General features: G+C 36.6%; 1 protein-coding gene across 1 annotated transcript; it reads left to right on the top strand.

Annotated features, from left to right (window-relative positions):
• The first annotated feature begins 402 nt into the window (after positions 1–402).
• CCNB1IP1 (cyclin B1 interacting protein 1) lies at positions 403–21,194 on the top strand. Its single transcript, XM_007462537.1, has 4 exons — positions 403–465; positions 13,625–13,945; positions 18,883–19,216; positions 20,992–21,194. The coding sequence occupies exons 1-4, from the start codon at positions 403–405 to the stop codon at positions 21,192–21,194; spliced, it is 921 nt and encodes a 306-aa protein (XP_007462599.1).
• The last annotated feature ends 348 nt before the right edge of the window (positions 21,195–21,542 follow it).

Genomic DNA, 21,542 nt, shown 5'->3' with positions numbered 1-21,542 from the left:
ACTGGTTTGTCTTTCTTGAAATGGAAGAGTATTCATGATACATTAATTTAAAAACAAGTTACAAAGCAATATGTATAATCCTTTTCCTGCTTAAACATTTTTATATGCTTATGTTTACTTGAGAAGTCATTTGAAAGGATATACTCAAATACTAGGGATTATTGTCTTTAGAATTGGGTTGTATGGGTGATCTTGTTATCCAGTATTTTCTGACTTTATGATATTCATGTGTAATTTAAAGTTATTTAAAGCAACCCAGATGGGACAGGCTCATATTCTTGTACCTGCAAGTTTCAGCACAGAATGGGGTTACATATGAGGGTGAAGTATAGGAAATATGAATAATTCAAAGTAACATCACTTGAAATAATTTTTTAGTTTTTGACTGTGTCTTTTGCAGAAATGAAACTTCAGGAGACTAGGTTGGAGTCTCACTTCTTTCCCAGCCTGGAACTCTTGGGAGCTGTAAGTCCTGGATATACAATAGATAATAATAGCATTTTTGTTTTATGGTAAGGCTTATGTTGAAATTGAGAAATTTGACATACATATGAATCTGTGAGAACTCAGCTTAGTGACTTCATGGCTAGCTGCTAAGGTGCTACAAATTTCATTTTTTAAAAAGTCAACTAAAGATGTTGAGAGGTAGCTTAGCATAGTAGTTATACATGGCTTCTGGAGTCAGACTGTGTTCAAACCCATTCTGTATCACTTAAGCAGCTATGTAACCTTGGCAAGTTTCTTAACATCTCAGAGTCTTAGGGTCTTTATATCTTAGAAGATGATAATTATAGTACCTGACTCAAAGGAATAATACTTGGAAGATTAAATTAGATAATAAATGTGTGGGGCTTAGAACATTGTTAACATGTGGTAAATGCTCAATAGATGTTAGCTATTTTATCATCAGAGTCCATGTTTATATTTATCTTAGACTGTACTACCTGGCAATTTCTGACATCTGCCTAAGAGGTTATCAGAAATTCTTTGTTTTTATTGCTTATGGCATCTTTCTGCCAGTTGGTCTATCCCTCATCATCTTTACCCCTAGCACACAAAGCCTAATTTAGTTCCAGAATATATCCCTATATAATTTAGTTCCCAGTATATCCCTGTATAATTTAGTTCCCAGTATATCCCTATATAACTGTTCCAATAACATCTTCTTAATTAATCTTGTTTTTGGCACTAATTTATTTATCATCTAATTCCTATTTTTGGCTATCTAGCTGGTCCAGTTGATACTTAATGGTTCTAGTTCTTGACTGACTTTTTAAAAAGTTAGATGTAGTGATTATAGTGATGTTTCTTAAAACATTTATTAAAATGTTTATTAAAATGATTAGAGATAATATTTGACAGCTGTTCCTCTCACTGCTTGGAGCCTTAAGTAGCGGGATTTTAGTCTGTCATATATCTAAGCTGACTTGTCTTCACTCAGGGCACCATGAGGATGGGTTGGCTGTCCGTTAGTGCCTTCTGATTTTTGCGGAGTCAAACAATTGCAAAGCAGGTGGTGATTCTAGGTTAAGAAAATATACCTGTGATTTTTTAAAAAACCCACTAATTTTAAAACATGAGGATCTAATGTATAGAGAACCTTTTGATTGCAATTGCTTTTGAATAGCACTGATCTAGGGCTATGAAAGAAAGAGCTCTAGTCAGTTGATTCTGGGAGTTATTGTAACATTATACTCTGAAGTCATTCATGTATAAATTTTAAATGGTTTACTCAGTTTTCTATTGAGTAGTTATTCACACATTTCAGGGAAGTATTAAAAATATCTTCTTCTTTGCAGCATGAAGGTAGATGATTCTTCAAATTAAAGACGGACACTGACTTTTCTCACCAGAAATGGTTTATAGAATCAACTTTCAAAAATGTAAGAGGCAGCAAAAAAACAGAGTAAAATATTTTCTTCTATTATTCTTTGATTGTTTGCTAGATTGTAAACTCCATGAAACCAGGATAACTTGCTTATCTGTAATGCCTGGCCCAGAATAGGTACTCAAAAAATATTTGAAGTTAATTAAAATCTCCATAGAATTTTGTTTTTTTTTAATCCCTGGAAAATAACAACCATTTTAATGGCATTTCAGCAAGACATTTACATGGAATAACTGGGACTTAAATTTTGACTCTGATGTATAAACTATCTGGATACCAATGAGTCTACTTAATATCTGATTATGATGCTTGATCCTTTAAGAGGCAATGAAGAATGGCTGCCAAAACAAACTGTGTATGTGAGGAACAGATATATAAAAGCTTACTAATATTTAGTAGGAAATCTTTTATTATGTACATTTCATTGGAAATTTTTCATTGATTTAAATTGCACAAACCACTCAGGTATGATTAAAAAGTCTTTGTTTGTTTGTTTGTTTTTGGCGGTACCGGGCCTCTCACTGTTGTGGCCTCTCCCGTTGCGGGGCACAGGCTCCAGACACGCAGGCTCAGCGGCCATGGCCCACGGGCCCAGCCGCTCTGCGGAATGTGGGATCCTCCCGGACCAGGGCACAAACCCGTGTCCCCCGCATCGGCAGGCGGACTCCCAACCACTGCGCCACCAGGGAAGCCCTTTTTGTTTTTTTTTGCTTTATATTTAATGTTGAAATATTCTCAGTTGTTTTGGCTAAATTATACTTTACAGATTTTTTTGCTCTATATTCTTTATTTACATCCATGAGGGTATATTTAACATGCAAGGGGTACAAAATATACATCCAAATATTGGAAGTTTGGTATACTTCACTGTGTTTTGGAATGAAATTTAATACTTGTGCTTATGCCAGAATCACACAAATGGTATGCAACTATAATAACTTCTGTTAGAATATGAAACCTATTCTTTAGATTCTTCTATTAAAACAAATATAAGTATCAAATTAGTTTTAGAGTAGATGATGCTGACAGATTCAAAGATAATAAGGGGGGAAGAATATTACCTCTGAAGCTCTTAGAGAAACATGGTGCATAAATAATATAGCCAATATGTACTTAAAATATCTGAATAAGATCAAAATCAAACTTCATGGTAAAAATACCATTTTGAAAGGTAAAGTAACCTGCAGTTAAATGGTATAAGTGATATGTAAGCACAAATTGTGCTTTCAGAGTTTATCCAGGCTTCTTAGGAAGAATGGATTAAAGATCTATAAATGAAAAGCAAAACTTTAAACCTGTAGAAAAGCAAAGACTATGACACTGGAGTACACATAAAACACAAAAAGGAAAGATCGATAAATTTGTATACACTAAAATTCAAACTTATATTTGCACATCATGTAACTGACAAAGTCTCCATTTAAATCAAGAAAATGATCAAAGGATATGAATGGACAATTCATAGATGAGGATCCCTGAGTAATAATTCACATGAAAAGATGCTTTACCTAACTAGTAATAAAAGATTTCCACATTAAAACAACACTGAGATACCATTTCACTGCCATCAGATGGGCAAAAATGAAAACAAAACAACCTTGACACTTAAACATGTTGCCGAGGCTGGAGTAGTGGGCTCTCATCTTTGCTGGTGGCAGTGAAATTTATGTTATTACTTTAGAGAATGGTTTGGCAACATCTAGTTTATTGGAAGATGCTTATACCCGCTCTTTGAGTATTATATTCTTTAAGAATTCTTGACATGTATTCAAGGAGGCATGTACAGAAAGTTCATTGCAGTCGTATTTTTAATTGTAAAAGCCTGGAACTAATATCCATTAGAAGAATGAATGAATAAATTGTGGTTTGTAGCATTTGGCTGTTAAAATGAATTAATACGAGGTATGTGTATTACCTTTACATCTCAAAAACAATGAATTAAAATTATGGCCAACTGATATTTGTTGTGTGAGAAGATTTAGTAGTTTTAGAACATGCAAGACATTCACAGAAAGACAGACAAGATGAAAAGGCACAGAGCTATGTACCAGATGAAGGAACAAGATAAAACCCCAGAAAAACAACTAAATGAAGTGGAGATAGGCAACCTTCCAGAAAAAGAATTCAGAATAATGATAGTGAAGATGATCCAGGACCTCGGAAAAAGAATGGAGGCAAAGATCGAGAAGATGCAAGAAATGTTTAACAAAGACCTAGAAGAATTAAAGAACAAACAAACAGAGATGAACAATACAATAACTGAAATGAAAACTACACTAGAAGGAATCAATAGCAGAATAACTGAGGCAGAAGAACGGATAAGTGACCTGGAAGACAGAATGGTGGAATTCACTGCTGCGGAACAGAATAAAGAAAAAAGAATGAAAAGAAATGAAGACAGCCTAAGAGACCTCTGGGACAACATTAAACACAACAATATTCGCATTATAGGGGTCCCAGAAGGAGAAGAGAGAGAGAAAGGACCCAAGAAAATATTTGAAGAGATTATAGTCGAAAACTTCCCTAACATGGGAAAGGAAATAGCCACCCAAGTCCAGGAAGCGCAGAGAGTCCCATACAGGATAAACCCAAGGAGAAACACGCCGAGACACATAGTAATCAAATTGGCAAAAATTAAAGACAAAGAAAAATTATTGAAAGCAGCAAGGGAAAAATGACAAGTAACATACAAGGGAACTCCCATAAAGTTAACAGCTGATTTCTCAGCAGAAACTCTACAAGCCAGAAGGGAGTGGCATGATATACTTAAAGTGATGAAAGGGAAGAACCTACAACCAAGCTTACTCTACCCAGCAGGGATCTCATTCAGATTTGATGGAGAAATCAAAAGCTTTACAGACAAGCAAAAGCTAAGAGAATTCAGCACCACCAAACCAGCTCTTCAACAAATGCTAAAGGAATTTCTCTAAGTGGGAAACACAAGACAAGAAAAGGACCTACAAAAACAAACCCAAAACAATTAGGAAAATGGTCATAGGAACACACATATCAATAATTACCTTAAAAAGGAATGGATTAAATGCTCCAACCAAAAGACACAGGCTTGCTGAATGGATACAAAAACAAGACCCATATATATGCTGTCTACAAGAGACCCACATCAGACCTAGGGACACATAAAGACTGAAACTGAGGGGATGGAAAAAGATATTCCATGCAAATGGAAATAAAAAGAAAGCAGGAGTAGCAATACTCATATCAGATAAAATAGACTTTAAAATAAAGAATGTTACAAGAGACAAGGAAGAACATTACATAATGATCAAGGGATCAATCCAAGAAGAAGATATAACAATTATAAATATATATGCACCCAACATAGGAGCACCTCAGTATATAAGACAACTGCTAACAGCTATAAAAGAGGAAATTGACAGTAACACAATAATAGTGGGGGACTTTAACACCTCACTTACACCAATGGACAGATCATCCAGACAAAATTAATAAGGAAACACAAACTTTAAATGACACAATAGACAAGATAGGTTTAATAGAAATTTATAGGACATTCCATCCAAAAACAGCAGATTACACTTTCTTCTCAAGTGCGCATGGAACATTCTCCATGATAGATCACATCTTGGGTCACAAAGCAAGCCTCAGTAAATTTAAGAAAATTGAAATCATATCACGCATCTTTTCTGGCCACAACGCTATGAGATTAGAAATCAATTACAAGGAAAAAAACGTAAAAAACACGAGCACATGGAGACTAAGCAATACGTTACTAAATAACCAAGAGATCACTGAAGAAATCAAAGAGGAAATCAAAATATACCTAGAGACAAATGACAACAAAAACATGACAATCCAAAACCTATGGGATGCGGCAAAAGCAGTTCTAAGAGGGAAGTTTATAGCTATACAAGCCTACCTCAAGAAACAAGAAAAATCTCAAACAATCTAACCTTCACCTAAAGGAACTAGAGAAAGAAGAACAAACAAAACCCAAAGTTAGCAGAAGGAAAGAAACCGTAAAGATCAGAGCAGAAATAAATGAAATAGAAACAAAGAAAACAATAGCAAGGATCAATAAAACTAAAAGCTTGTTCTTTGAGAAGATAAACAAAATTGATAAACCATTAGCCAGACTCATCAAGAAAAAGAGGGAGAGGACTCAAATCAATAAAATTAGAAATGAAAAAGGTGAAGTTACAGTGGACACTGCAGAAATACAAAGTATCCTAAGAGACCACTACAAGCAACTCTATGCCAATAAAATGGACAACTTGGAAGAAATGGACAAATTCTTAGAAAGGTATAACCTTCCAAGACTGAACCAGGAAGAAACAGAAAATATGAGCAGACCAATCACAAGCACTGAAATTGAAACTGTGATTTAAAATCTGCCAACAAACAAAAGTCCAGGACGAGATGGCTTCACAGGTGAATTCTATCAAACATGTAGAGAAGAGCTAACACTCATCCTTCTCAAACTCTTCCAAAAAACTGCAGAGGAAGGAACACTCCCAAACTCATTCTATGAGACCACCATCACCCTGATACCAAAACCAGACCAAGATACTCCAAAAAAGAAAATTACAGACCAATATCACTGATGAATATAGATGCAAAAATTCTCAACAAAATATTAGCAAATAGAATCCAACAACACATTAAAAGGATCATAAACCATGATCAAGTGGGATTTATCCCAGGGATGCAAGGATTCTTCAATATACGCAAATCAATCAATGTGATATACCATATTAACAAATTGAAGAATAAAAACGATGTGGTCATCTCAATACATGCAGAAAAAGCTTTTGACAAAATTCAACACCCATTTATGATAAAAACTCTCCAGAAAGTGGGCATAGAGGGAACTTACCTCAACATAATAAAGGCCATATACGGCAAACCCACAGCAAACATCATTCTCAATGGTGAAAACCTGAAAGCATTTCCTCTAAGATCAGGAAAAAGACAAGGATGTCCACTCTTGCCACTATTATTCAACATAGTTTCGGAAGTCCTAGCCATGGCAATCAGAGAAGAAAAAGAAATAAAAGGAATACGAATTGGAAAAGAAGAAGTAAAACTGTCACTGTTTGCAGATGACATGATACTATACATAGAGAATCCTAAAGATGCCACCAGAAAACTACTAGAGCTAATCAATGAATTTGGTAAAGTTGCAGGTTACAAAATTAATGCACAGAAATCTCTTGCATTCCTATACACTAATGATGAAAAATCTGAAAGAGAAATTAAGGAAACACTCCCATTTACCATTGCAACAAAAAGAATAAAATACCTAGGAATAAACCTACCTAGGGAGACAAAAGACCTGTATGCAGAAAACTATAAGACACTGATGAAAGAAATTAAGGATGATACCAACAGATGGAGAGATATACCATGTTCTTGGATTGGAAGAATCAATATTGTGAAAATGACTATAGTACTCAAAGCAATCTACAGATTCAATGCAATCTCTATCAAATTACCAATGGCATTTTTTATGGAACTAGAACAAAAAAATCTTAAAATTTGTATGGAGACACAAAAGACCCCAAATAGCCAAAGTAGGGAAAAAAACAGAGCTGGAGGAATCAGACTCCCTGACTTCAGACTATACTACAAACTACAGTAATCAAGAGAATATGGTACTGGCACAAAAACAGAAATATACATCAATGGAACAAGACAGAAAGCCCAGAGATAAACCCATGCACCTATGGTCAACTAATATGAAAAGGAGGGAAGGATATATAATGGAGAAAAGACAGTCTCTTCAATAAGTGGTGCTGGGAAAACTGGACAGCTACACATAAAAGAATGAAATTAGAACACTCCCTAACACCATACACAAAACTAAACTCAAAATGGATTAGAGACCTAAATGTAAGACCAGGCACTGTAAAACTCTTAGAGGAAAGCCTAGGAAGAACACTCTGACATAAATCACAGCAAGATCTTTTTTGATCCACCTCCTAGAGTAATGGAAATAAAAACAAAAATAAACAAATGGGACGTAATGAAACTTCAAAGCTTTTGCACAGCAAAGGAAACTATAAACAAGACGAAAAGACAACCCTCAAAATGGGAGAAAATATTTGCAAACGAATCAACAAAGGATTAATCTCCAAAATATATAAACAGCTCATGCAGCTCAATATTAAAAAAAGAAAAAAACCCAGTGCAAAAATGGGCAGAAGAACTAAATAGACATTTCTCCAAAGAAGACATACAGATGGCCAAGAAGCACATGAAAAGCTGCTCCACATCACTAATTATCAGAGAAATGCAAATCAAAACTACAATGAGGTATCACCTGATACCAGTTAGAATGGGCATCATCAGAAAATCTACAAACAACAAATACTGGAGAGGGTGTGGAGGAAAGCGAACCCCCTTGCACTGTTGGTGGGAATGTAAATTGATACAGCCACTATGGAGAACAGTATGGAGGTTTCTTACAAAACTAAAAATAGAATTACCATATGACCCAGCAATCCCACTACTGGGCATATACCCAGAGAAAACCATAATTCAAAAAGACATGCACCCCAATGTTCATTGCAGCACTATTTACAATAGCCAGGTCATGGAAGCAACCTAAATGCCCATCGACAGACGAGTGGATAAAGAAGTGGTGGTACATATATACAATGGAATATTACTCAGCCATAAAAAGGAACAAAATTGGGTCATTTGTAGAGACGTGGATGGATCTAGAGACTGTCATACAGAGTGAAGTAAGTCAGAAAGAGAAAAACAAATATCGTATATTAACACATATTTGTGGAACCTAGAAAAATGGTACAGATGAACCGGTTTGCCGGGCAGAAATAGAGACACAGATGCAGAGAACAAACGTATGGACACCAAGGGGGGAAAGTGGGGGGTGGGGGTGGGGGTGTGATGAACTGGGCGGTTGGGATTGACATGTATACACTGATGTGTATAAAATGAATGACTAATAAGAACCTGCTGTATAAAAAAATAAATAAAATAAAATTCAAAAATTCAAATAAAAAGTAAAGAGGTGAAGAGGGAAGTGCCCATCATAAAAAGGGTGGGTCAGTCCCGAAAATACAGGAAAAGGAGTGTCACAAGCAAATGGCACTTGTGCCCAGTCTGGCACTCTTCAAGTGGGGGCACCTTGTCTGTTCAATTTTAAGTATCTTCAATCCACTGGCCATGTTATTCCTATGATTAGTGTTATGGCATCAGGGTATCATCAGTGCCTTTTGTCACTGAACAGTTTAATAATTCCCTACATGCCTCCCACAACTTTTCACAATTCTGTGCTTCTTATTAAAATGTGATAGGGAGACAATAGACTGGTCAGCTTGAAATAAATAGTCTACACAGCAGTTATGGTGTTCACTGGAGATTCTGAGATGTAAGTTTACCCATGTGAGAAAGAGCCACTCTCCATGGGGCTCTGAATACACAAGCTGACAAAAAGGAAAAAAGAATATGCACAACAAAGTTTGATGTACATACATATATTAAAAGTATAAAAGCATGCATGAGAATGATAAACACCAAAATCTGGCTAGTATACCTCTGAAGAGGTAAGAGGAAAGTGGATTGAGGTGTACACAGGGGAAGCTTCAACTGTATCTGTAATTTGTTACCTCATTAAAAATATCAAATGTGAGAAAGTTTTGGTTTATTAAAGCTGAGTGGTGGTCATACTCCATACAGTTTTGATAAGGTTGATATTTAATAACAGAAACCAATATTTTAAAGAGCTCTTTTTGGTCGATGGGTCTCTGTATGCCAGCCTTGATTGATTTCAGTGGTCTCATCCCCAGGAGCACCTTAGAAATGAGCCATTGAAGGTTTTGTCTATGTCATGAGAGAACAGGACACGTGTTTTGCCGAAAGCCTGCTTTCAGTTTTAAGGTTTGTTGGATTCGTTGGCAAAATAACCACTTGTTTCACATAAATAAACAGCTTTAATCAATTCTTTAATGAAAGGTGATTAAACTTAATTTTAATATACAGTCATTAGAAGGAAAGGAATAAGAATATTAGAGAAACATCACAGGATATACATCACCGAATTGTGCCGATACCTACTTCCAGATCCAAACAGCAGCTGGAAAGTCCCGAGTGACAGCAATCTGGAGCCCCAATTGGGAAGGGTCCCAGATGGTGCATCCACCCCACAGGTAAGACTTCAAATTGGAGTTCTGGGGGCTTCCGTTTATAATTCCTGGCCTCAAACTGATATCATCAGTTTGTGTGCAAAAATGCAGTTCCGGATTCAACAATGCTGTTGGTTTCACCATGTGAGTCACAAGATTTTCCAGAACGTGGAGGACTGGCCAGGTCCCCAGGGCTCAAGAAATTCCAAGACCTACTCCCTTTGTTATTGTAAGCACCACTTGACTTGCTAGCAGCAATTGTTAGGTGTGCAAGCAGGTGCGCAGTCCAGGCAGGGTCACAGGTCGAGCAGAGGCCTGCTTCTGCCTCAAGCCTGAACAAGACTACTTTACTAGTTTTGCCAACAACATGCCACCAAGAAACAGGTTAATTCCTGGTGTTCCAGTCTACTGGGATATTAAGACTTTGTAGCCACCCCCCTTTTCTCCTATCTGGCAAAACAGGTTCTCTCCCCCCATCCCAAAATGTGTGTGGGGTGTATATATGTGTGTGTGTGTGTGTGTTTTAATTCATACAGGCTTTTAGCTAAGTGGGTTGGAAATTGGAAACTGAGTTAGAAAATGGTGTGGGTAACACTAAGGTTTGGGGAATCAGTATCACTGGGGAATCGATATTGATGAAGAAGCAGGAAGGGATCATACTGCAGCACAAAGGTAACTTGGCTAGAATCATAAAGATAGGTACTGGTAGAATTTGAATGCTTTGTGTTTATAACTTGAAATGAGATTATACCCTTTTATTGTACTTTAAGTAATATTTCTACATTTGGCATAGTTAAAACCAGAAAATGCACAAAAGGCTCAGATAACCAGAACATGTTAAGGATTACATGGTTTACACATGAACCCCTAATTTTCTTCAAACCTATTTTGTACCACTAGAATTGAGTTTCTATTCTAAACTGTCAGAAGATGTTTTAGGAAAAGTATACAAAGGCCAAGATGACCCTGATTACTATGAACTAGTTGCAAATAGACAAAAAACGAGCAGAAAGTTGTTTAATCAGGATAGGTTTCTGTTTGAAGGAGAAAGCTTTAGTATACAGATTCACAACCCATAAAGGGGTTTGCAGGGCTTAGTGTCCATTGTGTTACTGATTTAATGGGTTGTTTCTGTTACTAATTCATGCCGGTTTCACATAATCTGTAAAGGTGGCAACAAAAGACAGCATTAAGGCATGTATCCTGAGGGCCCCTGAAGCTCTCAGCTTAATTTCTAATATGAATTCTAATAGACTCATAGATTGAGCAGAAAGTCATACAGTAAGCACAGAACAGAAAAAGTGACAGGTAACAGCATTAGGATAAAGCCAGTACAGATATTTAAACAATTACAAGCAGGTCCAGGAAAGCAGAGGCAGATGACCTCAAAACAGCTGTGACACCCGACCCTATCGCTTCGTTCCTAGAGCTGCAATGAATGTTCATAATGCAGACTCTGAATCAAGAAAAGTTCTTTAATATTATACAGAGGATGTGGAAAAGCTGGAAAGATGTCAGTTTCAAGATGGATTAAAAAATGGCAGAATCTACCTCAACACAGAGGTGTTAGGTGTCAAATTATAGGTATCGCACAATTTTGGGGACTTTTTCCTTAAATACTTAGAAAGCCTTTGTTGCCCAGTCGGTACTCCCCAAATTTTCCCAGGACAAACACCTGCAGGTACTCAGAGGCTGTTAGCTTCTCAACTGTACGTACTCTGCTCTGACTTCAGATGTTAGGCCCATGACAGCTAGGATGTCACTCTTGTGCCAGTCGAGGGCTGAAAAGAGCGCACGATGACAGTATCTGCGGGGCTCCCAAGTGGGAAACCTAGGCCAGGCCCAGTCAGATTCGCTCTCTGAGATGCACGTACCCGGGGGTGAACGGCCCACAGCGCAGGTGCCACAGCCCGGCGGGTCCCAGGATCCTGAGCGGCGGGAACCCGGGCGCTCAGCCCCCTGCAGGCTCCCGGGCGACTCCGCGCATGCGCCCTCAGACGTAGTGGCGACGTCCGTGGCGAATCGTCGCTCGTCGTGGAGTTGAGGAGGCAACGGCGTTTTCCCGCGCTTTCCTGGGCGCCTCCGGTTAGATATTTTATTGGTATTAGTGTTGTTAGTATTTTCTCTTTCGAGCGCGGAAAGCGGGCTGCGAATTTGAAGTTTCCGTGAGTCTAACCCTCAAAACTTGGTCCTCGCTAACTTGGACAGCTCACTAAATTGGCTCTTTCTCCCACCTTGTGGAAAATTTGGAATTAGCTCTGCTTCTCGCTCTGCCTGAGAAGGGGCTCAGGTTCCAAACCGTTTCCATCTCTTCTGCTACCCCTAGGCATATTGCCCTGCCGGAGGGAAAATAGGCCTCATAACTCTGGCCGCCTGGTGCCTATACCTGTGGAGACACCCTCAGCTGGGGCATTTGGGGTAAAGGTGGCAGAACATCCTTGTCCACCCCTATGACCAAGGCAACATTCTTGACGGAATTTATCAGTTCATAAATGTGACCATTTTCCCTTGGTGTATAATTGGTGTGTTACTATTATTTTATACAATATATGACTAATTTTGGTATATTCAGAATACTGCTGCCTAGTTTGGATTAGTAAAACTCCAGTAACAGTGGAAAATATATTGAAAAATAACTTGTGTATTTATATGTTTTTACAAATGCTTGAAATAGAAGCGCAGCATTGAATAGTATTTATATTAATAGGTGAGTTGTTTAATTGGTGATAAAATCTGCTTTTATATAGATTTTCAGGCTTCATAATGTCAACTACTTGGATGAATTAGGTTAGTTTCCATTTAATACTATCAGATTACTACTCTTTTTTAGTCAAGGCAGCACAGGTAAAGAGTCTGAGGAATCAGCATATATGAAAACCTAAAAACGTAACTTAAAATACTTTGCATTAAAGAATGCCTGAAATCAGTGCCTGGACTTTTTTCTGCCAAGTGTGAGAAGGGATACTAAAATATTCTAGCGAACTATGAATGGGTAATAAATTTGGATTTTTGTTTAGGTATTGAGGAATGGCAAAAAGCACTAATTTAATTTTTATTTGTTTGTACTTTGTAAATGTTCCTAAACTTTTTTTTTCCATGAACATATTATTTTTGACTTGTAAGTAAGATGTGGAAACACTGTGTCTTTAACTTTTTCCTTAAAAAGTTTTTTCATGGCCTAGGTAGTGGTTTGCACAAAGAAGGAACCCAGTATTGTTGGGTGACTGAAATCAATATTATATATTTATTATAATAAATACAAAAGCCTAATAAAAGGTACATTATTGGGCTTCCCTGGTGGCGCAGTGGTTGAGAGTCCGCCTGCCGATGCAGGGGATACGGGTTCGTGCCCCGGTCTGGGAAGATCCCACATGCCGTGGAGCGGCTGGGCCCGTGAGCCATGGCCGTTGAGCCTGCTCGTCCGGAGCCTGTGCTCCACAATGGGAGAGGCCACAACAGTGAGAGGCCCACATAAACGCAAAAAAAAAAAAAAAAAAAAAAGGTACATTATTTTGTCTTAATAGAATAAAAACGTTTTACTTATCTATTTATTTAATTTTACTGCAATTTGACTTTTTCATTTACCCCTTTTTTGGATTCTTTTCAGCATCTGGAAACCTTATTATCTATTATGTCTTTGTGTGAAGACATGCTGCTTTGTAACTATCGCAAGTGTCGCATCAAACTCTCTGGTTATGCATGGGTCACTGCCTGCTCTCATATATTCTGTGATCAGCATGGCAGTGGTGAGTTTAGTCGTTCACCAGCTATCTGCCCTGCCTGCAACAGTACTCTTTCTGGAAAGCTAGATATTGTCCGCACAGAACTCAGTCCATCAGAGGAATATAAAGCCATGGTATTGGCGGGACTTCGACCAGAGATTGTGTTGGACATTAGCTCCCGAGCACTGGCCTTCTGGACGTATCAGGTTAGTGCTTAGGCTAGTTTCTCTGGAGGGTATGATTTGAGGCACATGTGAAAGCTTCTAATGTTTTTCCTTCACTGTGTTTGTATTTATTTTTTAATGAATGTATGGAAAACTTTATTTTTAATAAATTTTCTTTTTTTCAAAAGTAATATGTTTATTGTTGAAAATCCAAAAGGAAGAAAATAAAAAACCATCCATAATTCCATCACTCAGAGATAACCAGTGTTGATATATTTTTGTTTGTGTATTGCTAGACTTTTTCTTTTTTTGTGTGTTCTCTCTCTCTCTTTTTAAAATATTTATTTATTTACTTATTTGGCTACTCTGGGTCTTAGTTGCGGCACTCGGGATCTTCATTCCCGCATTCAGGATCTTCATTGCAGCATGCGGGATCTTTATTTTTTAAAAAAATGTATTTATTTAATTTATTTATTTTTTGCTGCGTTGGGTCTTTGCTGTGTGCGGCTTTCTCTAGTTGTGGCAAGCAGGGGCAACTCTTTGTTGCAATGCGCGGGCTTCTCATTGCAGTGGCTTCTCTTGTTGTGGAGCACAGGCTCTAGGCGTGTGGGCTTCAGTAATTGTGGCACGTGGGCTCAGTAGTTGTGGCGCACAGGCTCAGTAGTTGTGGCACATGGGCTTAGTTGCTTCGTGGCATGTGGGATCTTCCTGGACCAGGCCTCGAACCTGTGTCCCCTGCATTGGTAGGCAGATTCTTAACCACTGTGCCACCAGGGGAGCCCCATGTGGGATCTTTAGTTGTGGCATGCGGGCTCTTTAAGTTGTGGCATGTGGGATCTAATTCCCTGGGCCTGGGCCCCCTGCATTGGGAGTGTGGAGTCTTAACTGCTGGACCACCAGGGAAGTCCCTACTAGACTTTTTCTGCATATAAATATATATATATATATATATATATATATATATATATAGAGAGAGAGAGAGAGAGAGAGAGAGAGAGAGAGAGAGTCTATATATTTTGTATATAGGCAAAATAATATATATATTTTGTCTATACAAAAATAGGGTAATACCACAGATACTGTTTCAGTGGCCAGGTAAGTTGATAATATATTATGCCTGTTATGAGTATTTTATTAAATATTTAAAAATTAGCCATTCTATAATCATAATTTTAATGGTCATAATAGATCATAATTTATTTCCATTATTAAAAAATGCTGTGATGAGCAGTTATCATTAAATTCATATCCTTAATATTTTGCTGTTTAAATTCCTGAAAGTGGATTTAAACATGTCAAAGTTTTAAAAATTGTAGTATTTTTAAGTTGCCCTCCAGTTAGATCATGTCAGTTTGTGTTCCCTTAAGAAGTGTAGAAGGGTGCTTGTTCTCCATACTTTCTACTCACCAATTAGATATGGGTAAAATAGAATTTTATTGCTCTCTGAATATCCATTTCTTGGATGACTTTTAGATGAACACATTTTCTTGTATTTTTAATATATTTTTCTGTTATTAATTGCCTGTTTCAGTTTGTTTTTTTAGTTGCTGTAGTTTTTTCCCTGCTGATTTGAAAGAATTCTTTCTATACATATACTTAACTCAGATGTTGCTAGAAATTTTTTTTCCACTTATCTTTTATTAGTCTTCATTGATTTTTTTGACATACAGAAGTTTAAAATTTTTGTGTATTTGATGTAATCATAATTTTAATGATTGGATTGTATCATAATTTGTTTGTAAGTTATTTAAAAAAATGCTGTGATGAGCATTTTTATCTTCAAATTCACACACTTATTTCTTTCCCTTTTTGATTTCTGCCTTTGGCTCCTTCTTAGAAAGGCCTTCCTGTGGAGAACTTTTATCATGTCCTTGAGTATATTGTTATATCTTGTAAATGCATTTATAATAATGCTTCTTAAAGGTTCTGTTTGTCATCTGTCAAGTAAATATTATCATTATATTTTTCTAAGTAAGGTGTTCCTCTTACATGATCCTGTGTCTTCTTATGCTTACCTTTGTTGTATTATTTATCCTGTATTGTAATTATTTATATATTTGTTCATCTTCTCTAGTTAGGAGAGCTCTTTAGGTCAAGTTTTGATTCCTGTATTTCTCTGGGTCCTCAGTGACCATCATTACTGGTCTTAAGTCTCAGTAAATACTTATTGACTGAATGATTAGACATTCTGTCTTAAAGTAGATTCCAATTTGGGGGGGTAATATTGATTGAACATGAATATGTGGTATTGTTCTCATCTTTTCAGATGTGGTGGAAACCAGTGAATGAATTAGTAGCCAGAAATGATTTTTCTCTACTTCATTTATTCACTTTTTCTCCTATTAGTCATTTTATATATATATATATATATTCAACATATAGTTTTTTGAATGCCAGGAAACACTTATATCTCATGCACCATCTTAGGTGCTGGGTATACAGTAATGAACAATATATAAGGAGCTTCAAGGAGGCTACAGTTTAGTGGTGATAAAGATAAAGAAAAAACCCAAACATTTACAATACGTTTTTCATGCCGATAATGATAAGGGAAGTAGAAAGTGCTATGGGACCACATTATAGGGGCAGGTAACCCAGACTTGGGAGAGTTACATCAAACTATATAGAATGGGCAAATTAAAAAATGGTTTAAAAAAAGAGTGGTCATATTTCACTTTCTGTCAATATTTAAAGGACAGTGAATCCAAAGATAAGCCAAAATTGGTTTCTGTGTGTAGTAGTTGTCTATTGATGTATAACAAGCTTAGTGGCTTAAACAGCAAATTTAGTGGCCTAAAACCAACACACGTTTATTATCTCAGTTTCTGTGGATCAAGAGTCTACGCATGGATTCTGCTCAGGGTCTCACAAGGCTGCAGTCAAGGTGTTGACAAGGGCTGCAGTTTCATCTGAATCTTGACTGGAGAAGGATCTGCTTCGAAGCTCATGTGGTTGTTGGCAGCATTCACTTTCTAATGAACTATCAGACTGAGGGCCTGTTTTTATTCTCTTTAATGGGCCTTATTTTTAAAGCAGTTTTAGGTTCACAGCAAATTTGAGAGGAAGGTGCAGAGTTTTCCTATATGCCCTGTCCCCACACATGCACAGCCTCCCCGTTATCAACATCCCCCACCAGAGTGGTACATTTGTTACAAATGATGAACTTACATTGACACATCACTATCACCCACCAAAAGTCCATTGTTTATATTAGGATTCTCTCTTTGGGTTGTACATTCCATGAGTTTGGACAAATATATAATGATGTATGACAGTGTCATACAGAGTAGTTTCACTGCCCTAAAAATCCTCTATGCACCACCTATTCATCTCTCCTTACCACCAACTCCTGGCAACCACTGATAGTTTTACTGTCTCCACAGTTTTGCCTTTTCCAGACTGTCATATAATTGGAATAATACAGTTTGTAGCCTTTTCATATTGGCTTCTTTCACTTACTAATACGAATTTGTTTCCTCCATGTTTTTTCATGGCTTGATAATGTTCATTTCTTTTTAGTGTTGAATTGTATTCCATTGTTAGATTTATCCATTCACCTGCTAAAGGACATCTTGATTACTTCCATCTTTTGGTAATTATGAATAAAACTGCTACACATATCTGTATGCAGAACATATATTTTCAGCTCCTTTGGGTAAATACTAAAGAGCACAATTGCTGGATTGTATGGCAAGAGTATGTTTACTTTTGTAAGAAACTGCCAAACTATCTTCCTAAGTGGTGATAACATTTTGCATTCCTACCAGCAATGAAAGAGTTCCTTTTGCTCTACATCTTGACAGCATTTGGGGTTGTTAGTGTTCTGAATTTGTGTCATTCTAATAGGTATGTAGTCGTATCTCATTGTTTTAATTTACATTTCCCTGATTACATATGATGTGGAGCATCTTTTCATGCACTTTTTTGTCATCAGTATATCTTCTTTGGTGAAGTGTCTATTAAGGTCTTTGGCCCATTTTTAAAAATTAGGTTTTTTTCTTATTGTTGAGTTTTAAGAGTTCTTAATCAGATGTGTCTTTTAAAAATATTTTGGACATACCTTACCAGATGTGTCTTTTGCAAATATTTTCTCTTAGTCTGTGGCTTGTCTTCTTATTCTCTTGACATTGTCTTTTGCAGAACAGAAATTTTTAATTTTAATGAAGTCTAGCTTGTCAGTTATTTCTTTTATAGATTGTGCCTTTGGTATTTTATCTAAAAAGTCACTACCAAACCCAAGGTCATTTAGATTTTCTCCTATGTTAACTTATAGGAATTCTATAGTTTTGGTGTTTTACATTTAGATATGTAATCAGTTTCGAGTTAATTTTTGTGAAGGTTGTAAAGTCTATACTTAAAGTCACTGTGACCTCAGTATTTTGCTGGCTATTGCCCAGAGGCTGCTTTTAGTTACTTGCCTGTTGGCCTTTCCAATTTGGCCTCTTGCTTCCACAAATCCAGCAAGAGAGAGAGTGTGCTAGTAAGACAAACCCTATATTCTTATGTAATGTACTGATGAAGCCATATCCTGTCATTTTTCCTGTATTCTAATCACAGGTCCTGTCCACACTCAAGGGGAGGATATAAGTACTAGGAGGCAGGGATAATTGGCAGTGGGCTATCTTATATAATCTGTTACCCACACTATGGGTTACTTGAAATATAGTATTATATATTAGAAACCTTTGGGCTACATGTCACTTTTTAAGATTAAGCAAATACTTTTTGGTAGCCTGGTAATGGTTTGAGAATATTCCTCCAATTTTATTTTCTATGCATTTAGTGACATGGCGTATTATTTTCTATAATAACCATCCTGTTGTACATCCTAATTGCTTCTTAACCTGGTTCTAAACTTTAAAGTAATAACATCTCAGTATGTGTGTCTTTCTTTTCTTTCTGTGTTTGTATCAATATAAAGTTAAACTATACAACTTTGCATTTATTACCTTAAATCTTTCTTTTCTGTCTTGGGACAGGTACACCAGGAGCGTCTCTATCAAGAATACAATTTCAGCAAGGCTGAGGGCCATCTGAAACAGTTGGAGAAGATATATACTCAGCAAATACAGAGCAAGGATATAGAATTGACCTCTATGAAAGGGGAGGTCACCTCCATGAAGAAAGTGCTAGAAGAATACAAGAAAAAGTTCAGTGACATCTCTGAGAAACTTATGGAGAGAAATCGCCAGTATCAAAAGCTCCAAGGCCTCTATGATAGCCTTAGGCTACGAAATATCACTATTGCTAACCAAGATGGTACCCTTGAACCATCTATGATTGCACAGTCTGGTGTTTTTGGCTTCCCATTAGGTAAGAAATGACATGTAATATCCAATATCTGTTCTTTAAATCAGTGATTTTTCACACTGTGCCTTGCATAATTCCAAGCAGTTAGTGGAGACTCCAGAGAACTAGAGTAGTAGTAGGCTCTAAGTTCCTCATCTGCATGTCAACCTGCCCATCATTACTTTTATCTATTTTTGCTTACATTTAAGTTACATCTTCACTTTATTTGAACAGAGTAAATAATTCCAAAATTAAAGTTGCAAATTGCCACTTCAAATGAAAAGCTATTTAGGTGCAGTAATAATAATAATATTAGCTGCCATTTAATGAATCCTTACTAAGTGCTAGAGACTATTATAACTTTACATGTATTTGTTATTTTCAAAACTTTATGAGGTAGGTGTTATTATCATCATCCCTATTTTACAGATGAGAAAACTGAGGAACATGAAGTTTAAGTAAATTGGTCAAGGTCACAGAGCTATCTTCAGAGCCCACACTCTTAAGTATTTGCTATCCTTTGAGAAGGCCAAATTTTAGTTTCTTTCACGTGACAATACTGACTGTACAGTTCTTAAGTTACTGTCGGTTGTTTGGTTTGTTTGTTCTTCTGTTTATTCATTCATACATTCATCAGATATTTACCAAACATGATTCATGTGCCAGGCTACTAGGCATAATCTTAGGCAATGAGGATATAAGGATTATCCAGATAGGATTCCTGCCCCATGGAAATGTACAGTCTAGCTTTTCTGCTTATTAGATGCCTTGTCAGATGCAATGAATCTCATATCTCTTCCTGAGTTCTCCCCTTTATACTACTCTTGATATAACAGAATCCAATAGTTTTTACTATGCTATTAATAAATTTTGGCACACAAAAAAGTAAAAATCCTTGAGCTGAAATTTTATAAAACCTCATTTTCTGAATTTTATTGTGGGGGAGGAGACGATGTCCTAGAAAAGGCATGAAGTAATGAGATGAAAAATATCAGATATGAGAATCGAAACAAAAATAAGTTTCTTCTTAATTTTCAGTTAATCATATAATTTAGTCAATCAAAGTATTATTGTTTGTGGGCATTATAGGTGTTCTTAGTTTTTCCTTGTCACCATCCACATTTATTTCAATTTCTTTCATTTTCACCAGTTCTTACCTTTTCCTCTTTTTGTGCACACTTACCTTTTTAATACTTTTACCTCTTGCTACCATTGTTGGCTTGAAGCAGATATAGTCAGCATTCTCCTTTAGTTATGTAACTAAAGCCAAGGATGCGTTCAGTGGAAGTCGTTAAATGCTTATTTTATTAGATCTATTGTACAATTTTTCTTAAGGCTATTCTAATTGATCTCGGGTCATAAATATGTGCCAGGTTTTCATGGTTGTCATATGTTTTCCAGAGTGTTTATGGAAATCCTAAAAAAAGATTTGTTCTTAAACAAAAGTTTACACACACACACGAATACATATGATATTCCTTTGATGTACATTAATAGATAATGAATGAAATTGTGGTACTATAAATTCTAGCTCTACTAAAGTATTTCATTGCGTTAAATTACTTTTGGTGATGAGATAATGGCTATCATTGGAAACTGCACACAGAAGAAGGTATGGTATATATACTGTGGTCAGGGAAGGGGACCGTCATAGTCCTTTTCTTTATCCAAGCTTTATGTTTTATCCATCTCATAGGAGTTGAGTTCTGTTACAATATTTATTGAATGACTTTGTCTTTTTGTTCCAAAAGGTCTGTAAGGAAATAGATGCTTAAGTTCTTCCCTTATTTTTCTCCTAGGGAACAACTCCAAGTTTCCTTTGGACAGTACACCAGTTCGAAATCGGGGTGGTGGAGATGGAGATTTTCAGTTCAGACCATTTTTTGTGGGTTCTCCCACAGCACCTGAACCCACCAACAACTTTTTTAGTTTTGCTTCCCCAAGTAATGAATTAGAGCAGCAGCAAGTCTCTAGCAGGGCCTTTAAAGTAAAAAGAATTTAGTTCATCTTACAGAATGTTTCTCTGTTTACTTTCAGTGATTTCATTTAGTAAATAATCTTTGTTTTAGATAGGAGTCACCACCCTCTCTGTGTTTGTATTGAGTCTTCGAAGTTGTCTTCACATTTTCAACTTATAAGAGATTCAGTGGCAGTGGTGGGTGGCTTTAGAATCAGGTTTCCTTTTCTGTTTCTATTCTTTAAGGTGTAAGCGTTTTATTAAACTCAATTTTAGGGTGAACTGTTGAGTTTTCACTGGTAGTGAAAAGCTTACAATATGATTGGGTGTTTTGTAGATCACCATTTGTTTCTGTCTGGGGTATTTCTGACGAGGCCATGTTTTTAAACATAC

Source organism: Lipotes vexillifer, unplaced genomic scaffold (assembly GCF_000442215.2).
Source record: "Lipotes vexillifer unplaced genomic scaffold, Lipotes_vexillifer_v1.1 scaffold164, whole genome shotgun sequence".
NCBI classification, from domain to species: Eukaryota; Metazoa; Chordata; class Mammalia; order Artiodactyla; family Lipotidae; genus Lipotes; species Lipotes vexillifer.
This window is presented reverse-complemented; position numbering and strand designations above follow the sequence as displayed.